General features: G+C 35.8%; 1 protein-coding gene across 2 annotated transcripts; it reads left to right on the top strand.

Moving 5' to 3' along the window:
- The first annotated feature begins 686 nt into the window (after positions 1 to 686).
- Positions 687 to 27,066, top strand: LOC143226726 (BTB/POZ domain-containing protein 6-like). Of its 2 annotated transcripts, none has more exons than XM_076458086.1 (3): positions 687 to 810; positions 13,376 to 13,639; positions 24,701 to 27,066. In XM_076458086.1, exons 2-3 carry the CDS (start codon positions 13,389 to 13,391, stop codon positions 25,788 to 25,790), a joined length of 1,341 nt encoding a protein of 446 aa, XP_076314201.1. In that variant the 5' UTR covers positions 687 to 810; positions 13,376 to 13,388; the 3' UTR covers positions 25,791 to 27,066. The 2 variants fall into 2 exon arrangements, with proteins under 2 accessions (XP_076314201.1, XP_076314200.1); XM_076458085.1 differs by lacking the exon at positions 687 to 810 and adding an exon at positions 8,288 to 8,391 and having other exon boundaries at positions 24,701 to 27,065.
- The last annotated feature ends 815 nt before the right edge of the window (positions 27,067 to 27,881 follow it).

The following is a 27,881-nucleotide window of genomic DNA, read 5'->3' as shown; positions in this document are numbered from 1 at the left end:
TAATTCCAGTTATCTTAGTTTCAGATTACACTATGTAACACAAATTTTGTTTCTAGAGAGTATGTGTTATTTCTTAATTGCTTATATTGTAAAAGGACAGAAAATGACCATTATTCCCTTCAAACTTTGCTTTTGTGACCTGGATAATGAAATTTAGAAATTAACCTATTTTCTTTGTAAAAACAGGCAAATTTACACATTTTCATTTACATAAGGTCTGAATAAAACAACATATGAATCAAGATTTACATGTATTTATACTAAAGTTATATAAAAATGTTTATAAGTGAGTAGTTTTTGAGATTTGCGACTATAATGTAAATCACTTTCACGTATCAGCCCCCAAATATAGTCTCCCATCATGTTTTAGTTATACGCTCCCAGGTCACAAAAGCAAAGTTTGAAGAGAAAAATAGATCTTTTCCATTTACTATAGGCATAAGCAAATGGGAAATAACACTTTCTGTCCGGGAACAAGAAAAGTAAAATTTTGTCACATAGTGTTATCGAGTGGCACTTATACAATATAGTTCGCACGTTGTACTTTATCAAATCACCTGATACTCTGAAAACAAGGGTTGCACCATCTTTTTAATTACGTTTTTCAATTTTTTTATGCCATCTTCAGTTGTGAAACTTTATGATGCACTGCACATTACTTTTATGACTCCACTTGTCAAATTTTATGATAATAATGTAGTTCAACTTATATTGACCAGAAGGTCAGTGTTGGTGGTTCAGTTAACTTCCAGAGATGCCTTTATTTTAAAAATCTAGTGTTTTCTCATTTGGACCATCATGGGGATCCTGGTAAGTACTTTCAACTCGTTCTTCCTTGTTGGGTGACTCGCTATAACTTTAAACACCAGCTTTGTCTTTCTCGGGTTCATCAGTCTCAGACTCCTGATCAAGCCGTATAAAAGAGGTGTGTTTCTGACGTATGGTCGATGCCACTTACTTAGGTATTTTATGTGCACTCTTTGGGATTCTTAAATTCTGTTAGATGAGTCTACCTAATAATAGAAGTATTGGTAAAGGAAAGTAGGAAGTACGTCTAAATTTAACTACTAACTGAATTTTACGCTAAAAAATGAATGGAATGTATACAATGTCGTAACACGAAAGGAAAACAATATTTATTCGTTCAACAGACAAAACACAGTGTGTTTGTTACTATTAAGACAGTGGATGGATATCTACTATTGGGTTTGTAAATTAATTAACTGGCTTTTTCCTTCAAAAAGTTTTCGTGTAACCATCTCTCTTGACATTCTATGTAAAAGTGTACCTAAATCTAACACCTGTATTTAACGTTGTGTTGATCAATAGTGACTAGCACGCACACGGGACTGGTCGTTCTCATTCGACAAAGGAAAGGCCAATCTCTATATATAATCTGCCTTACCAGTGAAGAAAACTACTTTCATTGAGCTTCTCGCACTACTACAACGTTACAACAATATTTTGCTCTGGATAAAACATGATTTATCTGTATAACTGGGACGAACGTGGTACTGAGGTAGTGATGAGACTGTGGAAGGTTCTTTTATTCTCAACATTTCGATTGGAGTCTTCTTCAGGAGATGCGACACCATGTACATAAGTAAGAACCTTGGCAGTAATACTGGTTTTAAATCTAACAAGTCCCGAAGGGGCTTGAGAGACAACTAGGGTGCTTAGAAACTGTCGTTTATCTTAAACCACATGCGAATTTAAAGTCTTGTCCTACTTGAACTGGAAAGACAGTATAGGCTGCATGGAAGGTTATAATGCATACCAGTTAGCCTTTAGGGTGTTTTAGAGCGTAATTTTATCAATTATTTCTTAAAAGGATTTGTTGATTATTATTAGCTGTCTAAATATCTGGAAGTAATGCTGTAAATGAAAACAACAACCGTGAGCAAGAGAAACGAAAAGAAGGGAAGATGTTCTTGACTGAGTCTTGAGCTCGGTATGACAGGGACGGCAAGTGTTTCCCGCATGTGTTGGAAAACACACGGGGTGACGTCAGAAGCACGGTAGAGGTAAGGTGGTCTTTGATTGGCTACAGTGTTTGTTTATTTGTTTTGAATTTCGCGCAAAGCTACTCGAGAGCTATCCGCGCTAGCCGTCCCTAATTTAGCAGTGTAAGACTAGAGGGAAGGCAGCTAGTCGTCACCATCCACCGCCAACTCTTGGGCTACTCTTTTACCAATGAATAGTGGGATTGACCATCACATTATAACGCCCCCACGGCTGAAAGGGCGAGAATGTTTAATGCGATGGGGATTCGAATCTGTGACTCTCAAATTACAAGTCAAACGCCTTAACCACCTGGCCGTGCTGGGCCGGCTGTAGTGACTAATGATGTTTCACGAAATTGGGAGTTCCTAAATTAAAAATGACATATAATAAACAGGCATTTGTGAAGTTTAATGCTTAAAGGTTAGGTCAATGTGTAGATATTATTAGGCAAAAATAAAAAGTATTTAATTGAGGCTCGACATTAGATTTTAGCGATGACGTAGAGAGGCACCTTTTCAGGGCTGGAATCACAGGATCTAAGCCATCGACGAACAATTTTGCTGTGAGAGTTGTGGAACGAGAGTACCAATAGAAAACCCAATTTTAAGGCCAGGACGCCAAATTAAACATCATGCTGTGCCTGGGGGAAGCTGAAATGGAAGTAAAATAAGGATTATAAGAAACAAAAGAATGAGTAAACCATGAGGAGACACTAATTCAACGATAAAATATTAATCAGGCAACAATAGGTAATGTTGATTAGGTTAGGGAAAATCCGTCGGAGTATGACACCATGGTGCCTCACAAGGTTACTTATCTAAATTTTCCCGAAACCTGGTTGCTTTGTCTTGTCACACCTTGATTGGTCTACTGTCGCCGTCTGTAGACCATCATCTGACCAACCTGCATTCTGCTCATGTTTCATCATGGCTTGCATCCACTTCCACCGACTCGTGAAATCGTGTAATTATTTTCTAATAAGACACAAGTCGCCGTCATTGTTTTCTTCTGTTGTTTTCTTCATTCCTCTGATAATTTTAGTTTACTGCTTCCTCTGCATGTGCAGCTATCGCATTGGTTTGTTGTGTCCTCTGACATCAACATTGTGTTTACTTAGTCTTGTTGTCAGACCCTATCATATGGAATGCTGTTTACTATGCTGCTTTCTGTTTTGTTCCTGTCTTCTGTCCTCTACCACCTCCCCTATTTTTATTCCCGTTTTCGTTATCACCTTCGTGGTTGTGTGTTTATTTGTTTTTATAGTAAAGCCACATCGGGCTATCTACCATGTCCACCGAGGGTAATCGAACCTCTGATTTTAGTATCGTGAATCCGAAAAGTTATTCAAGGCAGGGGACTTGTGGTTGTAAGTTTCAAAAGTCTGTTGATGGGACTTGCATTCCGGGCGCTGGAGACTATGAACCTCTTGTGGTGGTGGTCGACAGACGGCGATAGGGGACCAATCAGGGAGTGGCAAACGATTACAAAAATATGTATAAAATACCCTTGTAAGGTATCACATTCTCGTAATTTCCTAAAGAAGGCTTATTGTTATAATTTTGAGAATAAAATATTCTATCATAACGTTGATAGTCTATTTGGTATCTTAGTATTAACATGAAGAATACTTAGAATGAAATTAATTTAACGGTTGAACACGTGTTATACAAGAAACTGCATAGCGTCAGAATAAATGAAGACTTTTGAAATTTTCTAAATCAAAATAAGAAACTAGAAAACTTGTGGTAGAAATTACTTTAGCCATTAGGCCTAAGGCCCTTCACAAAATGAAATTTCACTCAGAACTTATCACTTTCAATTACTGTTTTGTCTTGTGAAAATAAAATCGAAGCCCTGATCGTTCTTACCCTTTATTTATTAAACACTAGCGCATAGCTTGTCTAAAATGACAGAGCAAGTACGACCACCCCTCACCCCACAGTATACTCTAGTCTCATATTTTAGAGCTAACTGAAATAAATTAATTTTGCGAAATCAAGCTTGCCCAACAAAGAGGCAGAAAAGTGCAGTCGAAGCAATCAGACGTCAGTAAATTCTTTAGTGAGGCAATCACAATTAAGATTATTCATGAAAGAAATTCGTGGTGTATTCATAGAAAGGTATTGGTAAAAATCAGTTAGGTGAACAACTCCTAATATATATAGTAAAGCCAGTGTGTTTTAGTAACACTAAATTCAAACAATGGCTTTCATTCCATGTTGCTTAACAATAAAAGGATAACATAATATTGGGCCTGGCATGGCCAAGCTCGTAAGGCGTGCGACTCGTAATCCGAGGGTCGCGGGTTCGCGCCCGCGTCGCGCTAAACATGCTCGCCCTCCCAGCCGTGGGGGGTGTATAATGTGACGGTCAATCCCACTATTCGTTAGTAAAAGAGTAGCCCAAGAGTTGGCGGTGGGTGGTGATGACTAGCTGCCTTCCCTCTAGTCTTACACTGCTAAATTAGGGACGGCTAGCACAGATAGCCCTCGAGTAGCTTTGTGCAAAATTCCAAAACAAACAAACAAACATAATATTGTTGTTATTCTCTGAACTGAAAGTATAAAATTAAACGTATAGACAGCAAAACTAGAAACATATTTGTTTAGTTCTTAATTTAGAATTGCTGTTTATAAAGAGGTTTATTTTTTATTATAAAACGTTGGTGATATAACAGAAAGAAGTTTAATACAAAAACAATTTAAGTTTAAAATTGGATCGATATTTTGGCTTGCGTCACAAATTTTATTCACTTGGCTCTAGGCTAGTTGATCTAAACACTCACTACACCTATAAAGTTTCACAATATTCCCATTCTACTTTGTCACTATTCGTGATATCGGACAGACATTAATCGAACTATTGTATCTGGCCAAGCGTGTTAAGGCGTGCGACTCGTAATCTGAGAGTCGCGAGTTCGCATCCCCGTCGCGCCAGACATGCTCGCACTTTTAGCCGTGGGGGCATTATGATGTTACGGTCAATCCCACTATTCGTTGGTAAAAGAGTAGCCCAAGAGTTGGCGGTGGGTGGTGATGACTAGCTGCCTTCCCTCTAGTCTTACACTACTAAATTAAGGACGGCTAGCACAGATAGCCCTCGAGAAGCTTTGTGCGAAATTAAAAAACAAACAAACTATTGTACCTGGATAAATACAATTTGGCTTTTATGACTCCTCCTATTTCGAAAAATGAATAGAAATCTATCGTGACGTGAAACACACTTGTTTTCAAATTGATTATATGCTAATTAAATAACCTATAAAAATTGGATAGAAGCAGTTCCAAGAGAACTGGGGTAAGAAAAAAAAGCAATACAAAGATATAATAATTCCTCCTTTTTAAGACTTTATGTATATTGTTTTACCAACAAACAGGGATAGAGAAAATTAATGTGTGCAGTTATTTAGTTCGAATAGAAGTGTAATTTTTCTATTGTTTTCTTTCTTTCTCAGAACATGTGAATATATTCTTGACACAAGGCGAAACAGCATTTTGGGCAAGAATTTTATTCATTTCAATAAACTGTACTTGATTTCTGGTTTTCAATAACAAATTACATTGAAAGAAAGATATATATCTTAGAATAGCTATTGTTCAAACTATTCATTAACGTCTTGTGGTACTTCAAACAACAAAGATTGGGAAAAGACAGAATGAACGTCATTACATTAGTATCACTAGAAAATTTAATTATTCACAAATTCGCAGTGTAATATAGCTAACACCTGGCTAAAAGATGACTGTGAAGTGTTGTGGGACTGTCAGTGTATTAAAAACACTTTTTGTAATGTACTGGATGTAAATAACTCTGTATGTTGATATCAGTATTTACTGGATGCAGATAACTCTGTGATGTTATCAGTGATGTACTGGATGTAGATAACTCTATGTGTTGTTATCTGTGATGTACTGGATGCATATAATTCTGTGTGTTGTTATCTGTGATGCACTGAATGTATATAATTCTTTGTGCTGTTATCAGTGATGTGATGGATGTAGATAACATGGTGTTATGAGTGACGTAATGGATGTAGATAACATGGTGTTATGAGTGACGTAATGGATGTAGATAACTCTGTATTCTTATGAACAAAAAAATTTATGCCACGCTTGTAACGTTTGAATGTATTAATAAAGGGATGGCCTTTATAACAGTTTGGTTATTTATCATTTGCAAGATGTTCACGTAGAAAGCTTGATGATGTCATAAAATTAGAGAACCCTGGGTATTAATGAAAAAACTTGAAGCTCTGAGATATCAGTTGTTGTATCAACGCAAAGCTACACAATGTGCAATATCTGCTTTGTCCATCACGAGGGGCTCGAACACAGAATTTTAGCATTGAAAGTCCATAAAGTTACCACTGACTCATCGGGGAATGAGAATGGACAAGTGAAAATGTGCACGAAAGTTACCAGGAACCCATTTTCTTTCAAATAAAATTGTAATCGTTTTACTAGAGTCGTTCAACTGACAAGTAATCTTGTTTGCGATTCAAGCGTGGGTGTCCTTATCAGAAACTCTAATAAATCCACTCAGGTTAATTACATACAGAACTTTAGGCTAATAAAGAACCCACCACGTGCAGGATGAAGAGAAACGTTTCTCACCATACTCGCTTGTCTTCTCATCTGGAAGAATTATAGACTGAAATGACTAGCACGTGAACGATGAGGTGATATTTCTTATGAAGAGATTTAATCATCTGATAATAAATATCGATCGTGGTTCTCAGAAAGCTCGTGTTTAAGCTATGCCTTACATACGATTGATGACGTACTCGCAGTGACGTCATACAGCTAATTTTTAGTGGGGAGATGAGAAAGCAGAGTGTCATGTCATTGGTGGGTTAATTCACGATGTTAAAAAACAAGTAGTTTCAAGAACGATAGAATTGAAATAAAAAACCTGTAACCCGAGCGCTTTCGAAATATGGACCTTTCTTCTTCAGGAGAAAATTGACTCCCAATTTTTATTTATAGGGTTTTTATTTGATTGGTGGTAAATAATAACAATAATAGAAATGATAAAAAGAGGTAGTGTGGGGGGATGGGTGCATTCTACTTTTAATATAATTCAGTTTCCACTGTTACTTTGATTAACTTATTCGTTTCCAACATGGATGAACGACTCGGCATGGCCAGGTGGGTTAAGGCATTCGACTCGTAATCTGAGGATCGCGGGTTCGAATCCCCGTCGCAACAAACATGTTCGCCCTTTTAGCCGTGGGAACGTTATAATGTGACGATCAATCCCACTATTCGTTGGTAAAAGAGTATCCCTAAAGTTGGCGGTGGGTGGTGATGACTAGCTGCCTTCCCTCTAGTCTTACACTGCTAAATTAGGGACGGCTAGCGCAGATAGCCCTCGTGTGGCTTTGCGTGAAATTCAAAACAAATACGGACAAATGTTTTCAACATACTGGATTTAATGTTTACACATGGATTATTAAATCAGTTTATCGAAAACACATAGGGGTACGTTCCGCCGTAGCCTATGGGCCTTACCGATATTGAGAAGTTACGATTTACTTAATAGTTTTAAAAAATAAAGAAAACCATAAGTAGTTTGCTATTTAGAATCCCCCTTACCCTGATGGGACGACGATAAGTTTACAGATGTGAAGGGATTGATTTCACGCGTTTGACACAGTAGAGAGTCATATGTGGCTTTTGTCTAAAACAAACTGTAGCCTGCTGAATGAATAAAAAATATAAATTAAACTTATTTTTACCAAATCTTTAGAATTTTCTTATTTAATGCACTTTTGAAATTTAATTTAATATATTTTACTGTGTTACAAAAGAATGGATAAAAAAGCAAAATATATTATTGTGTGGCTTTACAGTTTTGCAGTGGAAATAGAAGTTAGGATTTTTTTTTGAGTCCATGAAGGATTGGCAATTTATTATGTCAAGGGAAAGTACAATTATTTTGGCTTGGTAAGGTCTGTAAAGGTATCCACAATTAGAACACTATTTTCATTTTTTCTTATACTGCACATGTATGTGTACTAATTAATATTTTTTAGTATGTTTAGTATCGTATTTGAACTCTTTAGTCGATAAATTAAACCAGGCTTTTCCGAGATCAAGAAATTTATTATGAAACTTAATTAGTTACCTGTAAAGATGCATAAACGTTTTATAAACGGTTTCAGAATGTGAGACTAAAATCCAAATGAAACTAAGTACGTTTCCATGGCAATCAGTAAAGCTTATCCAATGTTGAGGTAGGTGGCTGAAAGTTGAACTTATAACACAGATTCAGACACGTGAGCGAATCATCCGAATATATGGCAACAGAGGAGTTGGTTACCAATGGTGGAAGCAGTTTGCAGGCGATAAATTTTAAGGGTAGATCCAATATTATATGCCTCACAAGGTAAGATATAAGCGTTATTTCTTCACAAGTATGGTTTAACGTTTTCATAAAAGTTAAGAAAAACAACCTTTACACTTCAGATAAATATAAAATAATATATTTGAATTAAACCAACATTTCGCCTTTGCGTCTTCTTCAGGGTTAATATACATAACAGTTATGTATTTTAACCCTGAAAAAGTCGTGAAGGCGAAACCTTGATTTGAATAAAAATATATTATTCTATATTTATCTCGAGTGTACAGGTTGTCTTGTCTTAACTTTTATCAAAATGTGTATATCCCTTCAGTATGCACTACAAAATTCTGAATAGTTTTAACGTGATAAAAATGTTGACTAATATTTACTATAGGTCTAGTTTCAAATACATGTACGCGCTCAACAAAGTATTGTATCTGGAAACGATAGTTATTCCACTTGGAGAAGAACATTTGAAGTCAGCAAACGATTATAAGAATAGATTTTAGGCTGTGGATTTTCTGCTTTGCATATTCAGGATTTGTGTCTAACCTCATAATAAGGTTTATAACTTCATCGCAATTTCTGTCGGAAAGAACAGACTTTTAGCTTTTAAGCAGGGCCTGGCATGGCCTAGCGCGTTCAGGCGTGCGCTTCGTAATCTGAGGGTCGCGGATTCGCGCCCGAGTCGCGCCAAAACATGCTCGCCTTCCCAACCGTGGGAGCGTTATAATGTGACGGTCAATCCCACTATTCGTTGGTAAAAGAGTAGCCCAAGAATTGGCGGTGGGTGGTGATGACTAGCTGCCTTCCCTCTAGCCTTACACTGCTAAATTAGGGACGGCTAGCACAGATAACCCTCGAGTTGCTTTGTGCGAAATTCCCAAACAAACAAAAGCTTTTAAGCCTAAATCAATATTAAGAGTTAAACATCCAATAAAAAACAGTTATGACATGTTTTTTTCCTTTACACGTTGTTGAATTCACTGAGTTTGAGCTTGAACACCACGTTGTAAATTAATGTAAACAACGTATTACATTCACCGTAAACAGAGGGCGTATCTAAACTTTTTACCGATGAATAAGCCCAAAGACAGATTTTCTGTGGCCCTGGTGCTGAGACTTATAAAATAATAATAAGTTCTCTCTCAAATCTCGGTGTCGATGCTGGGTTGTCTTAGCTTCATCTATTCAATAACTTATAAACAACAGTGATATATGTTGGGGTCGCTCTTTGTGACGTTCAGCCATATAAATCGCTGATGCCTTTTAAAGTGTACAGTTGTATCATCCAAGTGTCAGCATTTACATGTTTCTCTACAAAACAATACATGATGACGAGTTCTACTTCAGAAGTTTCCAGAGTTCCTTTCATCGCTAGCCATCTGTATAGCAAAAAAAAAAAAAAAAAGCGCATTCACTTCAATACTGCATGACCTATCTGAAGTTTAAACTATCGTCCTTCTAGGTGGCCCGGTATGGCCAAGTGGGTTAAAGCGTTCGACTTCTAATCTGAAGGAGGCGAGTTCGAATCCCTGCGTACTGAACATGCTCGCCCTCTCAGCTGTGGGGGTGTTATAATGTGACGGTCAGTTTTACTATTCGTGGGTAAAAGAGTAGCTTAAGAGTTGGCGGTGGGTGGTGATGACTAGCTGCCTTCCCTCTAGTTTTACGCTGCTAAATTAGGGACGGCTAACGCAGATAGCCCTTGAGTGGCTTCGCGCGAAATTCAAAACAAACAAACAATTCTTGTAAGTAATGGGTTAGGATACCCTTTCTGCAGCATTTCTTCTGTAACAGGTAATCACCTGTTCTTTAGTGTATTGTACTTGTGATAAGTCACTGATATATATGTGACACTGATGGATACAGGAATACTGGTTAACTCTAATTTTACTTTGTTCACTACTTTCTCATTCATTGTGAGCATTCCAATTCAACTTAGTTAGATTTCCCAGTAATCTGTTCAGAGGAAAACCTACGATGACAAGAGGACAGGCCAAGAAACTTTAAGACTCACGTAAGTTCGTTGAATTTGGCATGTTTTGAAAAGATCCGATCTCTGATGAGTCAGTAAAGATTCCCTATTTAGCTGATTATGTGATACTCAACTGTCGACGTATTAATAAAATCCTTTTGGGTCTCAGCATCAGGTTCGCTTTCTTCCTGCTCCAGATCTTTCTTTATGATCCTTCCTTTAGATGTGTCTCTTCAAACCTGCTAGCCGCAAATGCTTGGTATTTATTACAGGTCTCATCTGGTGTTGGTTTTACGGTTCCCCTATCATAATACGTATCTATACTCAGACTTATTACATGCCAGCAGGTCGACATGGCGTAGTGACCAATGTGTTGGAATTTTAAACCGAGGGTTCATGGTCCCACATTTTAAGGCCTAGGGTGTTTCATAAGAGTGACTACTAAATCCCGTATTTCATTACGGTAAATCAAGAATTTATGGCGTATGTAACTACATTTCTTCTGTAGTATCAATTCAAAACTGAAAACGATGAGCGGAGATAGCCCTTATAGCTTCAAACGAATATCTCAAACAAGTTTCTTTGTTTCTTGAATTTTGCGCAAAACTACACGAGGGCTATTTGCGCTAGCCGTCCCTAATTTAGCAGTGTAAGACTGGAGTGAAGGTAGCTAGTCATTACCACCTATTACCAACTCTTGAGTTACTCTCTTATCAACGAATAGCAGGATTGACTGTCACATTATAACGCTCCCACGGCTGGAAGGTTGAGCATGTTTGGTGTGATGGGGATATGAACCCTCAACCTTCAGATTACGAGTCGAGCGCCCTATCCGAAACAAGCAAATTATTTTGCACCGTACCTGTATATTTAACGTGTACTTGTATCGGCCACATAGGAACGTGATTTTCGTCTTTCTTTTAGTTCAAATTATGGAAACATTTCATGTAATTTAATATCATTACGTACTTGAATTTTAGCTCTAAGCAAGCTCTGTACTTTAGAGAGAGACAACCAATCTTGTACCGGTATGTGGTTAAATTCTAGGTCCTTACTTTATAAAAAGGAAACCAATATTTTATTGTTATTTAGTTCAGTTCTAGCATTGAACAAGCTACGAATTTTATAGAAGAACAACCAGTCTTTTATCGTTATTTAATTAACTTCTAGCACTGAACAAGCTCCTTACTTTATAGAAAGACGATCAATCCTGTTATTCGGTTGGTGATTCTAACCGACTGGTTTCCTTGCTTTTGGTCAACAGTACTAAATTATGGATGATCTCGGATGGCCGTATTTGAACTTAAGATCCATTGATCTGGCTGTGCAGGCCATAATTTTGTAAGGTGCTATCGAGAAGAACCAAATATGAATCTCTGGAATACAATGGATGTAACCTATCAGACCAATTGAAACTCTAGAAGATATGAGTGAGTTCTGAACAAACATTATGAAGCTAGTGTTAATAAGTACGTCTAATTAAGATGTTTCCAAACTACTCCATTCTTTTGTTGTTTGAGATCCATTTCACGTTGAAAACTTATTAAGAAATTCAGTCCACTGACGTAGTTTTGTTATGTGTTTGTCACGCTCTGGATGGAACCATCATTAAAATATTTATATACTATTGACCAAACTAAAACATACGTCACTGTTCTAAGCTTGTTCCACTACTCAGTGGGTACCATTAAAATGCATGCTTTTCACCGTGATATGGTTGCAAATGAACTCAATCAAGGTTACCGCAGTGTAAGCCTACATGAAGTATTCTAGGGTTACAGATTTGAACTGTTTCACCGTATCCATGACAACCAACACAACAGAAATCCCACGCGTATTTTTTATTATTAATTTACCTTATTACCGAATAATCTGTGTAAAAGCATATTTCTAAGTGAAAGCCAATTACGTGATAACCTAATTGTCCTATTTTAGTACTTTTGTATTTCGAGAACGTTTTGACTGTGTTACATACTAATAACTTTCCACCATCAGACAGGACGATCGAAACATTTTCTACGTTATTCTTAAGCCTAAAGACCTACTTAAAGTTTCTATGCTCGGAAACATTCCTCTAGACGTCTAACTCTTTATATCAAACACTTACTAGGAAGTTAAATGTACTAATTGACAAATCTGAAGAGTATATTCTAAAGACGGCTGGTATGGGCATTATTATGGGTACTTAATTAAAGTTTTAATACCCATACCAACATTTTTACTTCAAATTGGGTTTCTCGTCGTTGTGAAATCTGTAGAGTATTTGCAGAGCAAATCAGTGTTAAACGTATAAAACAACCCCTGTCGCTTGAAATTGCAGTTTATTCAAATGAAACACTTATCACCAACCTCTTAAGCAAACGACCCGACGTGGCCAGGTGGTTAAGGCACTCGACTCGTAATCTGAGGGTCGCGGGTTCGAATACCCGTCACACCAACATGCTCGCTCTTTCAGCCATGGGGGCGTTATAATGTGACGGTCAATACCACTATTGCAGGTAGCCATCGAGTAGCTTTACGCGGAATCCGAAACAAACCAAACTTAAGCAAACTTCTGAAGTTATATTTGCAAATTAGTCATTTGAACTATTATTTATGTTTTAAGAAAGAACAGGACAAAAGTTATATTATTCTTTTGATTATAAGAGAGACAAACTGAACACCAATCAGGTTGCAAAATGATCAATCAGTTGAAAGCAAAAAGTTCAACAAATAATTTGGTTTGGAAGCCATAATGATGGAGAAATGAGTTCCGAAATTGTTTTTTGTTTTTTTTTGGGTAAATAAAAGAAAAGAACCACCAGAGGTTCTTTGAGGTAGTGACAAATTACGACACATAACACTTTAATTTAATAAGAAAACTGAGTCCACAATCCCCCCCCCAATAGATAATGTGCAAAAACAGTAGTTCTCAGAAAAGTTTATTTTTAATCCGCATTACGTGTTAAATTTCACTAGCACTGATGTGAGTAATTGGATTCGCCTTCAAATCTTAGACAGTCACGAGCGACACTGAATATTTGAATAAACATCCTATTGCTTTGGCAGGATGTAACCTATAATGAAGGACTGGCAGATGGACAGCAAAAAAGTTCTACATCGTACGTCCTCGCTGCTTCAGAACAAGTCCTTCACTGACGTCACCTTCATCGTTGGACCGACAACGGCGTCCAAAAAGTACGTTGGTCACAAGGTCCTTCTGGCCATGACGAGTCCTGTGTTCGAGTCTATGTTCTACGGAGACATGGCAGACAAGGCTAAAGTCATTCGTGTAGCAGATATTGCTCCAATTGGATTCGAAAACCTTCTCAGGTAAAACAGTAACATTGAAAAAAAAATGAACTTGTAAGGATTTTTGTGAATTTATAAATTATGTATTTTTATACCACACATCTGAGAGTAGTGACACCTACTGGATACTAACTAACTGGAAAAACTGAAAGCATATGTCTGGTTTAAAAAACCTTACTTAAAACGTAAAAGAAACAACAACAGAAACTGAGGGATACTATCTATTTGGTAATGGTAACCTACAGGGTAAAGTATATTTGAGGGTAAGGTATCCTGCAGGGAATTTGTTACGAAAAGAAAATTAATTATCGAATAAATGTTTCATAATAACGAAACCTATAAGTTAATAGGTATTCAGTAGTAGAAACATATTGGATAATAGGTACTTACAGAGACAAAACAATCTGTATTTCACAGAATGGAGATGTACGGAGTAGCATATTTGATAGTGGCAACCCACAGAATGAGATACAGTGGAACCCGACTAAGCGCCCACCCCTCAGATTCGGTCACCCCTTGAAAATGGCCATTCAATCACAGTCCCTTTTTTTGTTTACATAATCCCTAATTATGTACAGTGGACCCCCTCTAATCAGGCCAGTGTGTCTCAGTCCTGAAGGTGGCAGCTTTAGAGGGGTTCCACCTCAGAGAAAAAGAAACAGGACAGTTAAACAGTACAAAACAATACTTCATTCATGACAACCTACAGAATGAGATACATCTGAGAGAAAAGAAACAGGACGGTTAAACAGTACAGAACAATACTTCATTAATGACAACCTACAGAATAAGATACATCTGAGAGAAAAGAAACAGGACGGTTAAACAGTACAGAACAATACTTCATTAATGACAACCTACAGAATAAGATACATCTGAGAGAAAAGAAACAGGACAATTAAACAGTACAGAACAATACTTCATTAATGACAACCTACAGAATAAGATACATCTGAGAGAAAAGAAACAGGACAGTTAAACAGTACAGAACAATACTTCATTAATGACAACCTACAGAATAAGATACATCTGAAAGAAAAGAAACAGGACAGTTAAACAGTATAGAACAATACTTCATTAATGACAACCTACAGAATAAGATACATTTGAGAGAAAAGAAACAGGACAATTAAACAGTACAGAACAATACTTCATTAATGACAACCTACAGAATAAGATACATCTGAGAGAAAAGAAACAGGAAGTTAAACAGTACAGAACAATACTTCATTAATGACAACCTACAGAATAAGATACATCTGAGAGAAAAGAAAGAGGACAGTTAAACAGTACAGAACAATACTTCATTAATGACAACCTACAGAAAAAGACACATCTGAGAGAAAAGAAACAGGACAGTTAAACAGTACAGAACAAGACTTCATTAATGACAACCTACAGAATAAGACATATCTGAGAGAAAAGAAACAGGACAGTTAAACAGTACAGAACAATACTTCATTAATGACAACCTACAGAATAAGACATACCTGAGAGAAAAGAAACAGGACAGTTAAACAGTACAGAACAATACTTCATTAATGACAACCTACAGAATAAGATATATCTGAGGGAAAAGAAACAGGACAGTTAAACAGTACAGAACAATACTTCATCAATGACAACCTACAGAATAAGATACATCTGAGAGAAAAGAAACAGGACAATTAAACAGTACAGAACAATACTTCATTAATGACAACCTACAGAATAAGATACATCTGAGAGAAAAGAAACAGGACAGTTAAACAGTACAGAACAATACTTCATTAATGACAACCTACAGAATAAGATATATCTGAGAGAAAAGAAACAGGACAGTTAAACAGTACAGAACAATACTTCATCAATGACAACCTACAGAATAAGATACATCTGAGAGAAAAGAAACAGGACAGTTAAACAGTACAGAACAATACTTCATTAATGACAACCTACAGAATAAGATATATCTGAGAGAAAAGAAACAGGACAGTTAAACAGTACAGAACAATACTTCATTAATGACAACCTACAGAATAAGATACATCTGAGAGAAAAGAAACAGGACAGTTAAACAGTACAGAACAATACTTCATTAATGACAACCTACAGAATAAGATATATCTGAGAGAAAAGAAACAGGACAGTTAAACAGTACAGAACAATACTTCATTAATGACAACCTACAGAATAAGACATACCTGAGAGAAAAGAAACAGGACAGTTAAACAGTACAGAACAATACTTCATTAATGACAACCTACAGAATAAGATATATCTGAGGGAAAAGAAACAGGACAGTTAAACAGTACAGAACAATACTTCATCAATGACAACCTACAGAATAAGATACATCTGAGAGAAAAGAAACAGGACAATTAAACAGTACAGAACAATACTTCATTAATGACAACCTACAGAATAAGATACATCTGAGAGAAAAGAAACAGGACAGTTAAACAGTACAGAACAATACTTCATTAATGACAACCTACAGAATAAGATACATCTGAGAGAAAAGAAACAGGACAGTTAAACAGTACAGAACAATACTTCATCAATGACAACCTACAGAATAAGATACATCTGAGAGAAAAGAAACAGGACAATTAAACAGTACAGAACAATACTTCATTAATGACAACCTACAGAATAAGATACATCTGAGAGAAAAGAAACAGGACAGTTAAACAGTACAGAACAATACTTCATTAATGACAACCTACAGAATAAGATACATCTGAGAGAAAAGAAACAGGACAGTTAAACAGTACAGAACAATACTTCATTAATGACAACCTACAGAATAAGATATATCTGAGAGAAAAGAAACAGGACAGTTAAACAGTACAGAACAATACTTCATTAATGACAACCTACAGAATAAGACATACCTGAGAGAAAAGAAACAGGACAGTTAAACAGTACAGAACAATACTTCATTAATGACAACCTACAGAATAAGATATATCTGAGAGAAAAGAAACAGGACGGTTAAACAGTACAGAACAATACTTCATTAATGACAACCTACAGAATAAGATACATCTGAAAGAAAAGAAACAGGACAGTTAAACAGTACAGAACAATACTTCATTAATGACAACCTACAGAATAAGATACATCTGAGAGAAAAGAAACAGGAAGTTAAACAGCACAGAACAATACTTCATCAATGACAACCTACAGAATAAGATACATCTGAGGGAAAAGAAACAGGACAATTAAACAGTACAGAACAATACTTCATTAATGACAACCTACAGAATAAGATACATCTGAGAGAAAAGAAACAGGACAGTTAAACAGTACAGAACAATACTTCATTAATGACAACCTACAGAATAAGATACATCTGAGAGAAAAGAAACAGGACAGTTAAACAGTACAGAACAATACTTCATTAATGACAACCTACAGAATAAGATACATCTGAGAGAAAAGAAACAGGACAGTTAAACAGTACAGAACAATACTTCATTAATGACAACCTACAGAATAAGATACATCTGAGAGAAAAGAAACAGGACAGTTAAACAGTACAGAACAATACTTCATTAATGACAACCTACAGAATAAGATACATCTGAGAGAAAAGAAACAGGACAGTTAAACAGTACAGAACAATACTTCATTAATGACAACCTACAGAATAAGATACATCTGAGAGAAAAGAAACAGGACAGTTAAACAGTACAGAACAATACTTCATTAATGACAACCTACAGAATAAGATATATCTGAGAGAAAAGAAACAGGACGGTTAAACAGTACAGAACAATACTTCATTAATGACAACCTACAGAATAAGACATACCTGAGAGAAAAGAAACAGGACAGTTAAACAGTACAGAACAATACTTCATTAATGACAACCTACAGAATAAGATATATCTGAGGGAAAAGAAACAGGACAGTTAAACAGTACAGAACAATACTTCATCAATGACAACCTACAGAATAAGATACATCTGAGAGAAAAGAAACAGGACAATTAAACAGTACAGAACAATACTTCATTAATGACAACCTACAGAATAAGATACATCTGAGAGAAAAGAAACAGGACAGTTAAACAGTACAGAACAATACTTCATTAATGACAACCTACAGAATAAGATACATCTGAGAGAAAAGAAACAGGAAGTTAAACAGTACAGAACAATACTTCATTAATGACAACCTACAGAATAAGATACATCTGAGAGAAAAGAAAGAGGACAGTTAAACAGTACAGAACAATACTTCATTAATGACAACCTACAGAAAAAGACACATCTGAGAGAAAAGAAACAGGACAGTTAAACAGTACAGAACAAGACTTCATTAATGACAACCTACAGAATAAGACATATCTGAGAGAAAAGAAACAGGACAGTTAAACAGTACAGAACAATACTTCATTAATGACAACCTACAGAATAAGACATACCTGAGAGAAAAGAAACAGGACAGTTAAACAGTACAGAACAATACTTCATTAATGACAACCTACAGAATAAGATATATCTGAGGGAAAAGAAACAGGACAGTTAAACAGTACAGAACAATACTTCATCAATGACAACCTACAGAATAAGATACATCTGAGAGAAAAGAAACAGGACAATTAAACAGTACAGAACAATACTTCATTAATGACAACCTACAGAATAAGATACATCTGAGAGAAAAGAAACAGGACAGTTAAACAGTACAGAACAATACTTCATTAATGACAACCTACAGAATAAGATATATCTGAGAGAAAAGAAACAGGACAGTTAAACAGTACAGAACAATACTTCATCAATGACAACCTACAGAATAAGATACATCTGAGAGAAAAGAAACAGGACAGTTAAACAGTACAGAACAATACTTCATTAATGACAACCTACAGAATAAGATATATCTGAGAGAAAAGAAACAGGACGGTTAAACAGTACAGAACAATACTTCATTAATGACAACCTACAGAATAAGATACATCTGAGAGAAAAGAAACAGGACAGTTAAACAGTACAGAACAATACTTCATTAATGACAACCTACAGAATAAGATATATCTGAGAGAAAAGAAACAGGACGGTTAAACAGTACAGAACAATACTTCATTAATGACAACCTACAGAATAAGACATACCTGAGAGAAAAGAAACAGGACAGTTAAACAGTACAGAACAATACTTCATTAATGACAACCTACAGAATAAGATATATCTGAGGGAAAAGAAACAGGACAGTTAAACAGTACAGAACAATACTTCATCAATGACAACCTACAGAATAAGATACATCTGAGAGAAAAGAAACAGGACAATTAAACAGTACAGAACAATACTTCATTAATGACAACCTACAGAATAAGATACATCTGAGAGAAAAGAAACAGGACAGTTAAACAGTACAGAACAATACTTCATTAATGACAACCTACAGAATAAGATACATCTGAGAGAAAAAGAAACAGGACAGTTAAACAGTACAGAACAATACTTCATCAATGACAACCTACAGAATAAGATACATCTGAGAGAAAAGAAACAGGACAATTAAACAGTACAGAACAATACTTCATTAATGACAACCTACAGAATAAGATACATCTGAGAGAAAAGAAACAGGACAGTTAAACAGTACAGAACAATACTTCATTAATGACAACCTACAGAATAAGATACATCTGAGAGAAAAGAAACAGGACAGTTAAACAGTACAGAACAATACTTCATTAATGACAACCTACAGAATAAGATATATCTGAGAGAAAAGAAACAGGACGGTTAAACAGTACAGAACAATACTTCATTAATGACAACCTACAGAATAAGACATACCTGAGAGAAAAGAAACAGGACAGTTAAACAGTACAGAACAATACTTCATTAATGACAACCTACAGAATAAGATATATCTGAGAGAAAAGAAACAGGACGGTTAAACAGTACAGAACAATACTTCATTAATGACAACCTACAGAATAAGATACATCTGAAAGAAAAGAAACAGGACAGTTAAACAGTACAGAACAATACTTCATTAATGACAACCTACAGAATAAGATACATCTGAGAGAAAAGAAACAGGAAGTTAAACAGCACAGAACAATACTTCATCAATGACAACCTACAGAATAAGATACATCTGAGGGAAAAGAAACAGGACAATTAAACAGTACAGAACAATACTTCATTAATGACAACCTACAGAATAAGATACATCTGAGAGAAAAGAAACAGGACAGTTAAACAGTACAGAACAATACTTCATTAATGACAACCTACAGAATAAGATACATCTGAGAGAAAAGAAACAGGACAGTTAAACAGTACAGAACAATACTTCATTAATGACAACCTACAGAATAAGATACATCTGAGAGAAAAGAAACAGGACAGTTAAACAGTACAGAACAATACTTCATTAATGACAACCTACAGAATAAGATACATCTGAGAGAAAAGAAACAGGACAGTTAAACAGTACAGAACAATACTTCATTAATGACAACCTACAGAATAAGATACATCTGAGAGAAAAGAAACAGGACAGTTAAACAGTACAGAACAATACTTCATTAATGACAACCTACAGAATAAGATACATCTGAGAGAAAAGAAACAGGACAGTTAAACAGTACAGAACAATACTTCATTAATGACAACCTACAGAATAAGATATATCTGAGAGAAAAGAAACAGGACGGTTAAACAGTACAGAACAATACTTCATTAATGACAACCTACAGAATAAGACATACCTGAGAGAGAAAAGAAACAGGACAGTTAAACAGTACAGAACAATACTTCATTAATGACAACCTACAGAATAAGATATATCTGAGGGAAAAGAAACAGGACAGTTAAACAGTACAGAACAATACTTCATCAATGACAACCTACAGAATAAGATACATCTGAGAGAAAAGAAACAGGACAATTAAACAGTACAGAACAATACTTCATTAATGACAACCTACAGAATAAGATACATCTGAGAGAAAAGAAACAGGACAGTTAAACAGTACAGAACAATACTTCATTAATGACAACCTACAGAATAAGATACATCTGAGAGAAAAGAAACAGGACAGTTAAACAGTACAGAACAATACTTCATCAATGACAACCTACAGAATAAGATACATCTGAGAGAAAAGAAACAGGACAGTTAAACAGTACAGAACAATACTTCATTAATGACAACCTACAGAATAAGATACATCTGAGAGAAAAGAAACAGGACAGTTAAACAGTACAGAACAATACTTCATTAATGACAACCTACAGAATAAGATACATCTGAGAGAAAAGAAACAGGACAGTTAAACAGTACAGAACAATACTTCATTAATGACAACCTACAGAATAAGATATATCTGAGAGAAAAGAAACAGGACGGTTAAACGGTACAGAACAATACTTCATTAATGACAACCTACAGAATAAGTCATACCTGAGAGAAAAGAAACAGGACAGTTAAACAGTACAGAACAATACTTCATTAATGACAACCTACAGAATAAGATATATCTGAGAGAAAAGAAACAGGACAGTTAAACAGTACAGAACAATACTTCATTAATGACAACCTACAGAATAAGATACATCTGAAAGAAAAGAAACAGGACAGTTAAACAGTACAGAACAATACTTCATTAATGACAACCTACAGAATAAGATACATTTGAGAGAAAAGAAACAGGACAATTAAACAGTACAGAACAATACTTCATTAATGACAACCTACAGAATAAGATACATCTGAGAGAAAAGAAACAGGAAGTTAATCAGTACAGAACAATACTTCATCAATGACAACCTACAGAATAAGATACATCTGAGGGAAAAGAAACAGGACAATTAAACAGTACAGAACAATACTTCATTAATGACAACCTACAGAATAAGATACATCTGAGAGAAAAGAAACAGGACAGTTAAACAGTACAGAACAATACTTCATTAATGACAACCTACAGAATAAGATATATCTGAGAGAAAAGAAACAGGACAGTTAAACAGTACAGAACAATACTTCATTAATGACAACCTACAGAATAAGATACATCTGAAAGAAAAGAAACAGGACAGTTAAACAGTACAGAACAATACTTCATTAATGACAACCTACAGAATAAGATACATCTGAGAGAAAAGAAACAGGACAGTTAAACAGTACAGAACAATACTTCATTAATGACAACCTACAGAATAAGATACATCTGAGAGAAAAGAAACAGGACAGTTAAACAGTACAGAACAATACTTCATTAATGACAACCTACAGAATAAGATACATCTGAGAGAAAAGAAACAGGACAGTTAAACAGTACAGAACAATACTTCATTAATGACAACCTACAGAATAAGATACATCTGAGAGAAAAGAAACAGGACAGTTAAACAGTACAGAACAATACTTCATTAATGACAACCTACAGAATAAGATATATCTGAGAGAAAAGAAACAGGACAGTTAAACAGTACAGAACAATACTTCATCAATGACAACCTACAGAATAAGATACATCTGAGAGAAAAGAAACAGGACAATTAAACAGTACAGAACAATACTTCATTAATGACAACCTACAGAATAAGATACATCTGAGAGAAAAGAAACAGGACGGTTAAACAGTACAGAACAATACTTCATTAATGACAACCTACAGAATAAGATACATCTGAGAGAAAAGAAACAGGACAGTTAAACAGTACAGAACAATACTTCATTAATGACAACCTACAGAATAAGATACATCTGAGAGAAAAGAAACAGGACGGTTAAACAGTACAGAACAATACTTCATTAATGACAACCTACAGAATAAGACATACCTGAGAGAGCAAACATTTGTTTGTTTCTTGAATTATGCGCAGTGTAAGACAAGAGGGAGGGCAGCTAGTCATAACTACCTACTGCCAACACTTGGGCTACTCTTTTACCAACGAATAGCGGGATTGATCGTAACATTATAACGCCCCAACGGCTGATAGGGGCGAGCACGTTTGGTGCGATGGGGATTTATCTCTCTACCCTCAGATTACCAGTTGAATGCTGTAAATGTCTGGCAGTGCCACGCCTGAGAGAAAAGAAACAGTAGACAACTACACCTCAAAACAGCACATAACCACACTTTAACTAACACAATAAAATAATACATAACGCACGTAAACTAACACAGTAAAACAGTACATAACCCACTTCAAGTAACACAATAAAACAACACGTAACCACACGTCAACTAACACAATAAAACATTACATAACCACACTTCAACTAACACAATAAAACAACACATAACCCACTTCAACTAAAACAATAAAATAATACATAACCACACTTCAACTAATATATTAAAATAGTAATAACCTACTTCAACTGACACAGTAAAACACTACCTATTGCACTTCAACTAACATAAGAAAACAGTACATAACCCACGTCAACTAATATCAGCAAATAGTACATATCCACCCTTTCACTAACACAATAAGACAGTACATACCCACACTTCAACTAACAGAATAAATCAGTACATAACCCACTTCAACTAACACAATAAAACAGTAATAACCCACTTCAACTGACTCAGTAAAATAGTACATAACCCACTTCAACAAACACAATAAAACAGTCTGTAACGCACTCAAACGAACACAGAAACAGTACATAACCACATATCAACTAACACAATAAAACAGTAATACCCCACTTCAACAGACACAACAAAATAGTACATAACACACTTAAACTAACGCAGTAAAACAGTACATAACCACACTTCAACTAACGCAACAAAAAGTACATAACCCATTTCAACGAACACAATGAAACAGTAAAACAGTATATAACCATACTTCAAGTAACACAATAAAACAATACATAACCCATTTCAACTAACAATAAAACAGCACGTATCCGCAATTCAGCTGGAAGAATAAAACAGCAAATAACCACATTTCATCTAACACCATAAAACCGCACAAACCACACTTCAACTAACACAAAGAAGCAGTACATAACCCACTTCAACTAATACAATGAAACAGCACATAATGCACTGATATTAACACGGTAAAACAATATGTAATGCACTTAAACTGACAAATACTATATAATATATATAGACATAGAAATAGAAGGTAGACAGACACGTATATATATAAAGACGAACAAAGATATGGAAGCGAGTAAGGTTTATGTTTTTTTGTTTTGTTTTTTATTTCGTCCATAATTTAGCAGTGTAAGACTAGAGGGAAGGCAGCTAGTCATCACCACCCGCCGCCAACTCTTGGGCTACTCTTTTACCAACGAATAGTGGGATTGACCGTCACATTATAACGCCCCCACAGCTGAAAGGGCGAGCATGTTTGGCGCGACGGGGATGCGAACTCGCGACCCCCAGATTACGAGTCGCACGCCTTAACACGCTTGGCCATGCCGGGTCCAAGGTTTATTTAGACAAACAACATGATAGAAGGTTGACAGACAGGCATATATAGATAAAGAAAGAAATTATTACTGTTTAAAAGATTAATATATTAACACGTGTATGTTTATATATGCATGTGCGTGCGTGCGTGTGTGTCTGTGGGAATGAACAATATGGATTTCAAGCGCATAAACTAATACAGTGAGTTTTATTTTGGGGAATGAGCTAGCTGTATAAGACCTTACAAACCAATTCCAAGAAACAGCGCCTTTTATCTTAAAATTAGGTTTTGTTTGTGTTTGTTAAGCACAAAATCCACACAGTGGATCTGTGTTCTGATCACCGCTATGGGGATGTCAAAAATTAAATATTTGCTGATTTATTATATTTAAAACAAAAAACTGTTTAGGTCAGTAATGTACTTGAGAGTGAATTAGAATAAAATGGCATTAGGCTTAACACTTTAAAAAAAAACAAAAAAAAGTTTCTAGCATGTCTAGACCAGTTTATAGTGTATTTACCAACAACATTAGCTTGAGGTGTGTGCTTGACCAGATGCATCCTTGGGGTCGGATGTAGCCATCCATTTATTTGTACTACTGACTAGAAGGAAGGCAGTGATTGAATAAGTAGCCCGACACTTTAAACCTTAGGACTAATTTCTTCTTCTGCTTTTCCAGATACGCCTACACTGACGCACTGAATTTTGAGAGAGTCGAAGACGCCATGTTGACAGCTATGGCCGCCAAGAAATATTTGCTGCCCCATCTCTTGCAAGAATGCTTTAACTACATCGAGATAAACGTTTCGCACACAACCGTGTGCCAGGTTTTAGAGTTCGCTCTGAGCCTCGAATCACATCACCTTGTCTTTCAGTGTCTCAACATCATCGACCGACAAACATATCATGTGTTAACATCGCCGAATTTTTCCAAAGTAAGTCTAGCTGTTCTTGAGATCATTGTGCACAGAAAACATCTCAACCTTCACTCAGAGATGATCCTCTACAGCGCCCTCTTCCTGTGGGCCCAAGAGGAATCAAAGCGACGTGGTCTTGAACCAACCATCGAGAACGTAAGGACTGTAATGGATAAGATATTGCCTTCCATTCGTTTTCTCGCCATGACAGCTGAGGATTTCAGTAAAGGACCAGCTAAAACAGGACTACTTTCTAAGGAGGAGTGTTTCTATATATTCATGAATCTTGCCTCGCCTGGTATTACATCTGTACCACAAGGAATATGTTTAGAGACTTTAAAACGTACCTCTCCGCCAGAATATTACGTGTGTACCCGCTTCAAACCCATTTCATTTCACACACCCATTCGACCATTACGAGTTTTTGGAATTCGTTTTGCTCTTACCAACATGGACGTCTTCGTTGTAGGACTTGGTATTTCTATTAGACTGGATACTGGGTATTATTCCGTTAGAAACTCGAGTTACGAAGGGTTACTTCGGTGCACGTGCAAGTTCCCGGATGAGCGTCTGGCTCGTGAAGAACTTAAAGTAAACTTTGTGCTAATGAAAGATAAAGACGTCAGAATTAAGTTTCGTAAGCCACTCTTCGCTCGTAAAGGCGTGCAATACGAAATAGAACTCCAAACACGGTCTTCTGTATCACAAGATGTCCTTGCACCCAACAACCATAGCCGCAAACGAGAAGAAACGGCAGAGGGCGCTACATTTCAATTTTCAGCTTTCAAAAAAGGACATCAGAATGAGTTGATGGAAGTGATGGAATTTTCCGAGATTATGTTTTACTATTAAACTATAATCTTCTGGAAGATTTGTTATTGTATCATTAAACGATATCTATTTGTTTCGGTAACATTTGAAACATAGAAGATATGTTACTGTGAGTTATGGAACGGCATATCTTTGTTTTGGTAACATTTGAAACATAGAAGATATGTTACTGTGAGCAGTGGAACGGCATCTCTTTGTTTTGGTAACATTTGAAACATAGAAGATATGTTACTGTGAGTTATGGAACGGCATAACTTTGTTTTGGCAACATTTGAAACGTGTAAGATATGTTACTGTGAGCAGTGGAACGGCATCTCTTTGTTTTGGTAACATTTGAAACATAGAAGATATGTTACTGTGAGTTATGGAACGGCATAACTTTGTTTTGGCAACATTTGAAACGTGTAAGATATGTTACTGTGAGCAGTGGAACGGCATCTCTTTGTTTTGGTAACATTTGAAACATAGAAGATATGTTACTGTGAGTTATGGAACGGCATATCTTTGTTTTGGCAACATTTGAAACGTGTGAGATATGTTACTGTGAGTTATGGAACGGCATATCTTTGTTTTGGTAACATTTGAAACATGGAATATACGTATGTTACATTGGAAACAACATCCTTTCTTAGAATGGGCCAACATACTTCTTGTAGAATGTTGAGAAGACATGCCGTGACATACATATGTACGTATTTAAATAAAATTTAAAGTATGATACGTATTCGAGAATTCTAATACAATTTATTTTAGTTCGAGAAAAAAAAAACGGATACAAATATTACATTTCATTTGAACTAAGAAATATCGTGCTCAAATGTCATAACGGAGTTTTGTGGGGAAATGTGTGGAGGACAAGAGACTTCTTGAATACATTATTAATAGAACTTTCTAATCACTAACCGTTTTTTGGATTTTGTTCATTATTTTACTAACTCGGATATAAACCAAGAAAAGAAAGATAATTTATATCGTAAAATTTCGTACAACCTTTATTATGATTTTCTAGACCAAAACAATTGATAGATTATATTATTTACTATTAAAAGAATTCATTGTTAGCAACTGTACTTGATTTCTCACTGTCTATAGAGTATTCATTTACAAAATATAAAGATTATAGTGGATTCATAACTCAAAACACTTTCATCGTAGGATTGTTAGTAACACGTGAAGCATTGTTATGTTACTAGATAATATGTGAAGTACTGTTATGTTACTAGGTAACATGTGAAGTACTGTTATGTTACTAGGTAACATGTGAAGCACTGTTATGTTACTAGGTAATATGTGAAGTACTGTTATGTTACTAGGTAACATGTGAAGTACTGTTATGTTACTAGGTAACATGTGAAGCACTGTTATGTTACTAGGTAATATGTGAAGTACTGTTATGTTACTAGGTAACATGTGAAGTACTGTTATGTTACTAGGTAATATGTGAAGTACTGTTATGTTACTAGGTAACATGTGAAGTACTGTTATGTTACTAGGTAACGTGTGAAGCATTGTTATGTTACGAGGTAACGTGTGAAGCATTGTTATGTTACGAGGTAACGTGTGAAGTACTGTTATGTTACTAGGTAACGTGTGAAGCACTGTTATGTTACTAGGTAACATGTGAAGTACTGTTATGTTACGAGGTAACATGTGAAGTACTGTTATGTTACTAGGTGACATGTGAAGCACTGTTATGCTACTAGGTGACATGTGAAGTACTGTTATGTTACTTGGTGCCATGTGAAGTACTGTTATGTTACTAGGTGACATGTGAAGTACTGTTATGTTACTACGTAAGATGTGACTTACTGTTATGTTACGAGGTAACATGTGAAGTACTGTTATGTTACTAGGTGACATGTGAAGCACTGTTATGTTACTAGGTAACATGTGAAGTACTGTTATGTTACCAGGTAACATGTGAAGTACTGTTATGTTACTAGGTAACATGTGAAGTACTGTTATGTTACGAGGTAACATGTGAAGTACTGTTATGTTACTAGGTGACATGTGAAGCACTGTTATGTTACTAGGTGACATGTGAAGCACTGTTATGCTACTAGGTGACATGTGAAGTACTGTTATGTTACTTGGTGCCATGTGAAGTACTGT

Source organism: Tachypleus tridentatus, chromosome 9 (genome assembly GCF_004210375.1).
Source record: "Tachypleus tridentatus isolate NWPU-2018 chromosome 9, ASM421037v1, whole genome shotgun sequence".
In the NCBI taxonomy this organism is placed as follows: Eukaryota; Metazoa; Arthropoda; class Merostomata; order Xiphosura; family Limulidae; genus Tachypleus; species Tachypleus tridentatus.
The sequence above is the reverse complement of the archived record's forward strand: the minus strand, read 5'-3'. Positions and strand labels throughout refer to the sequence as shown.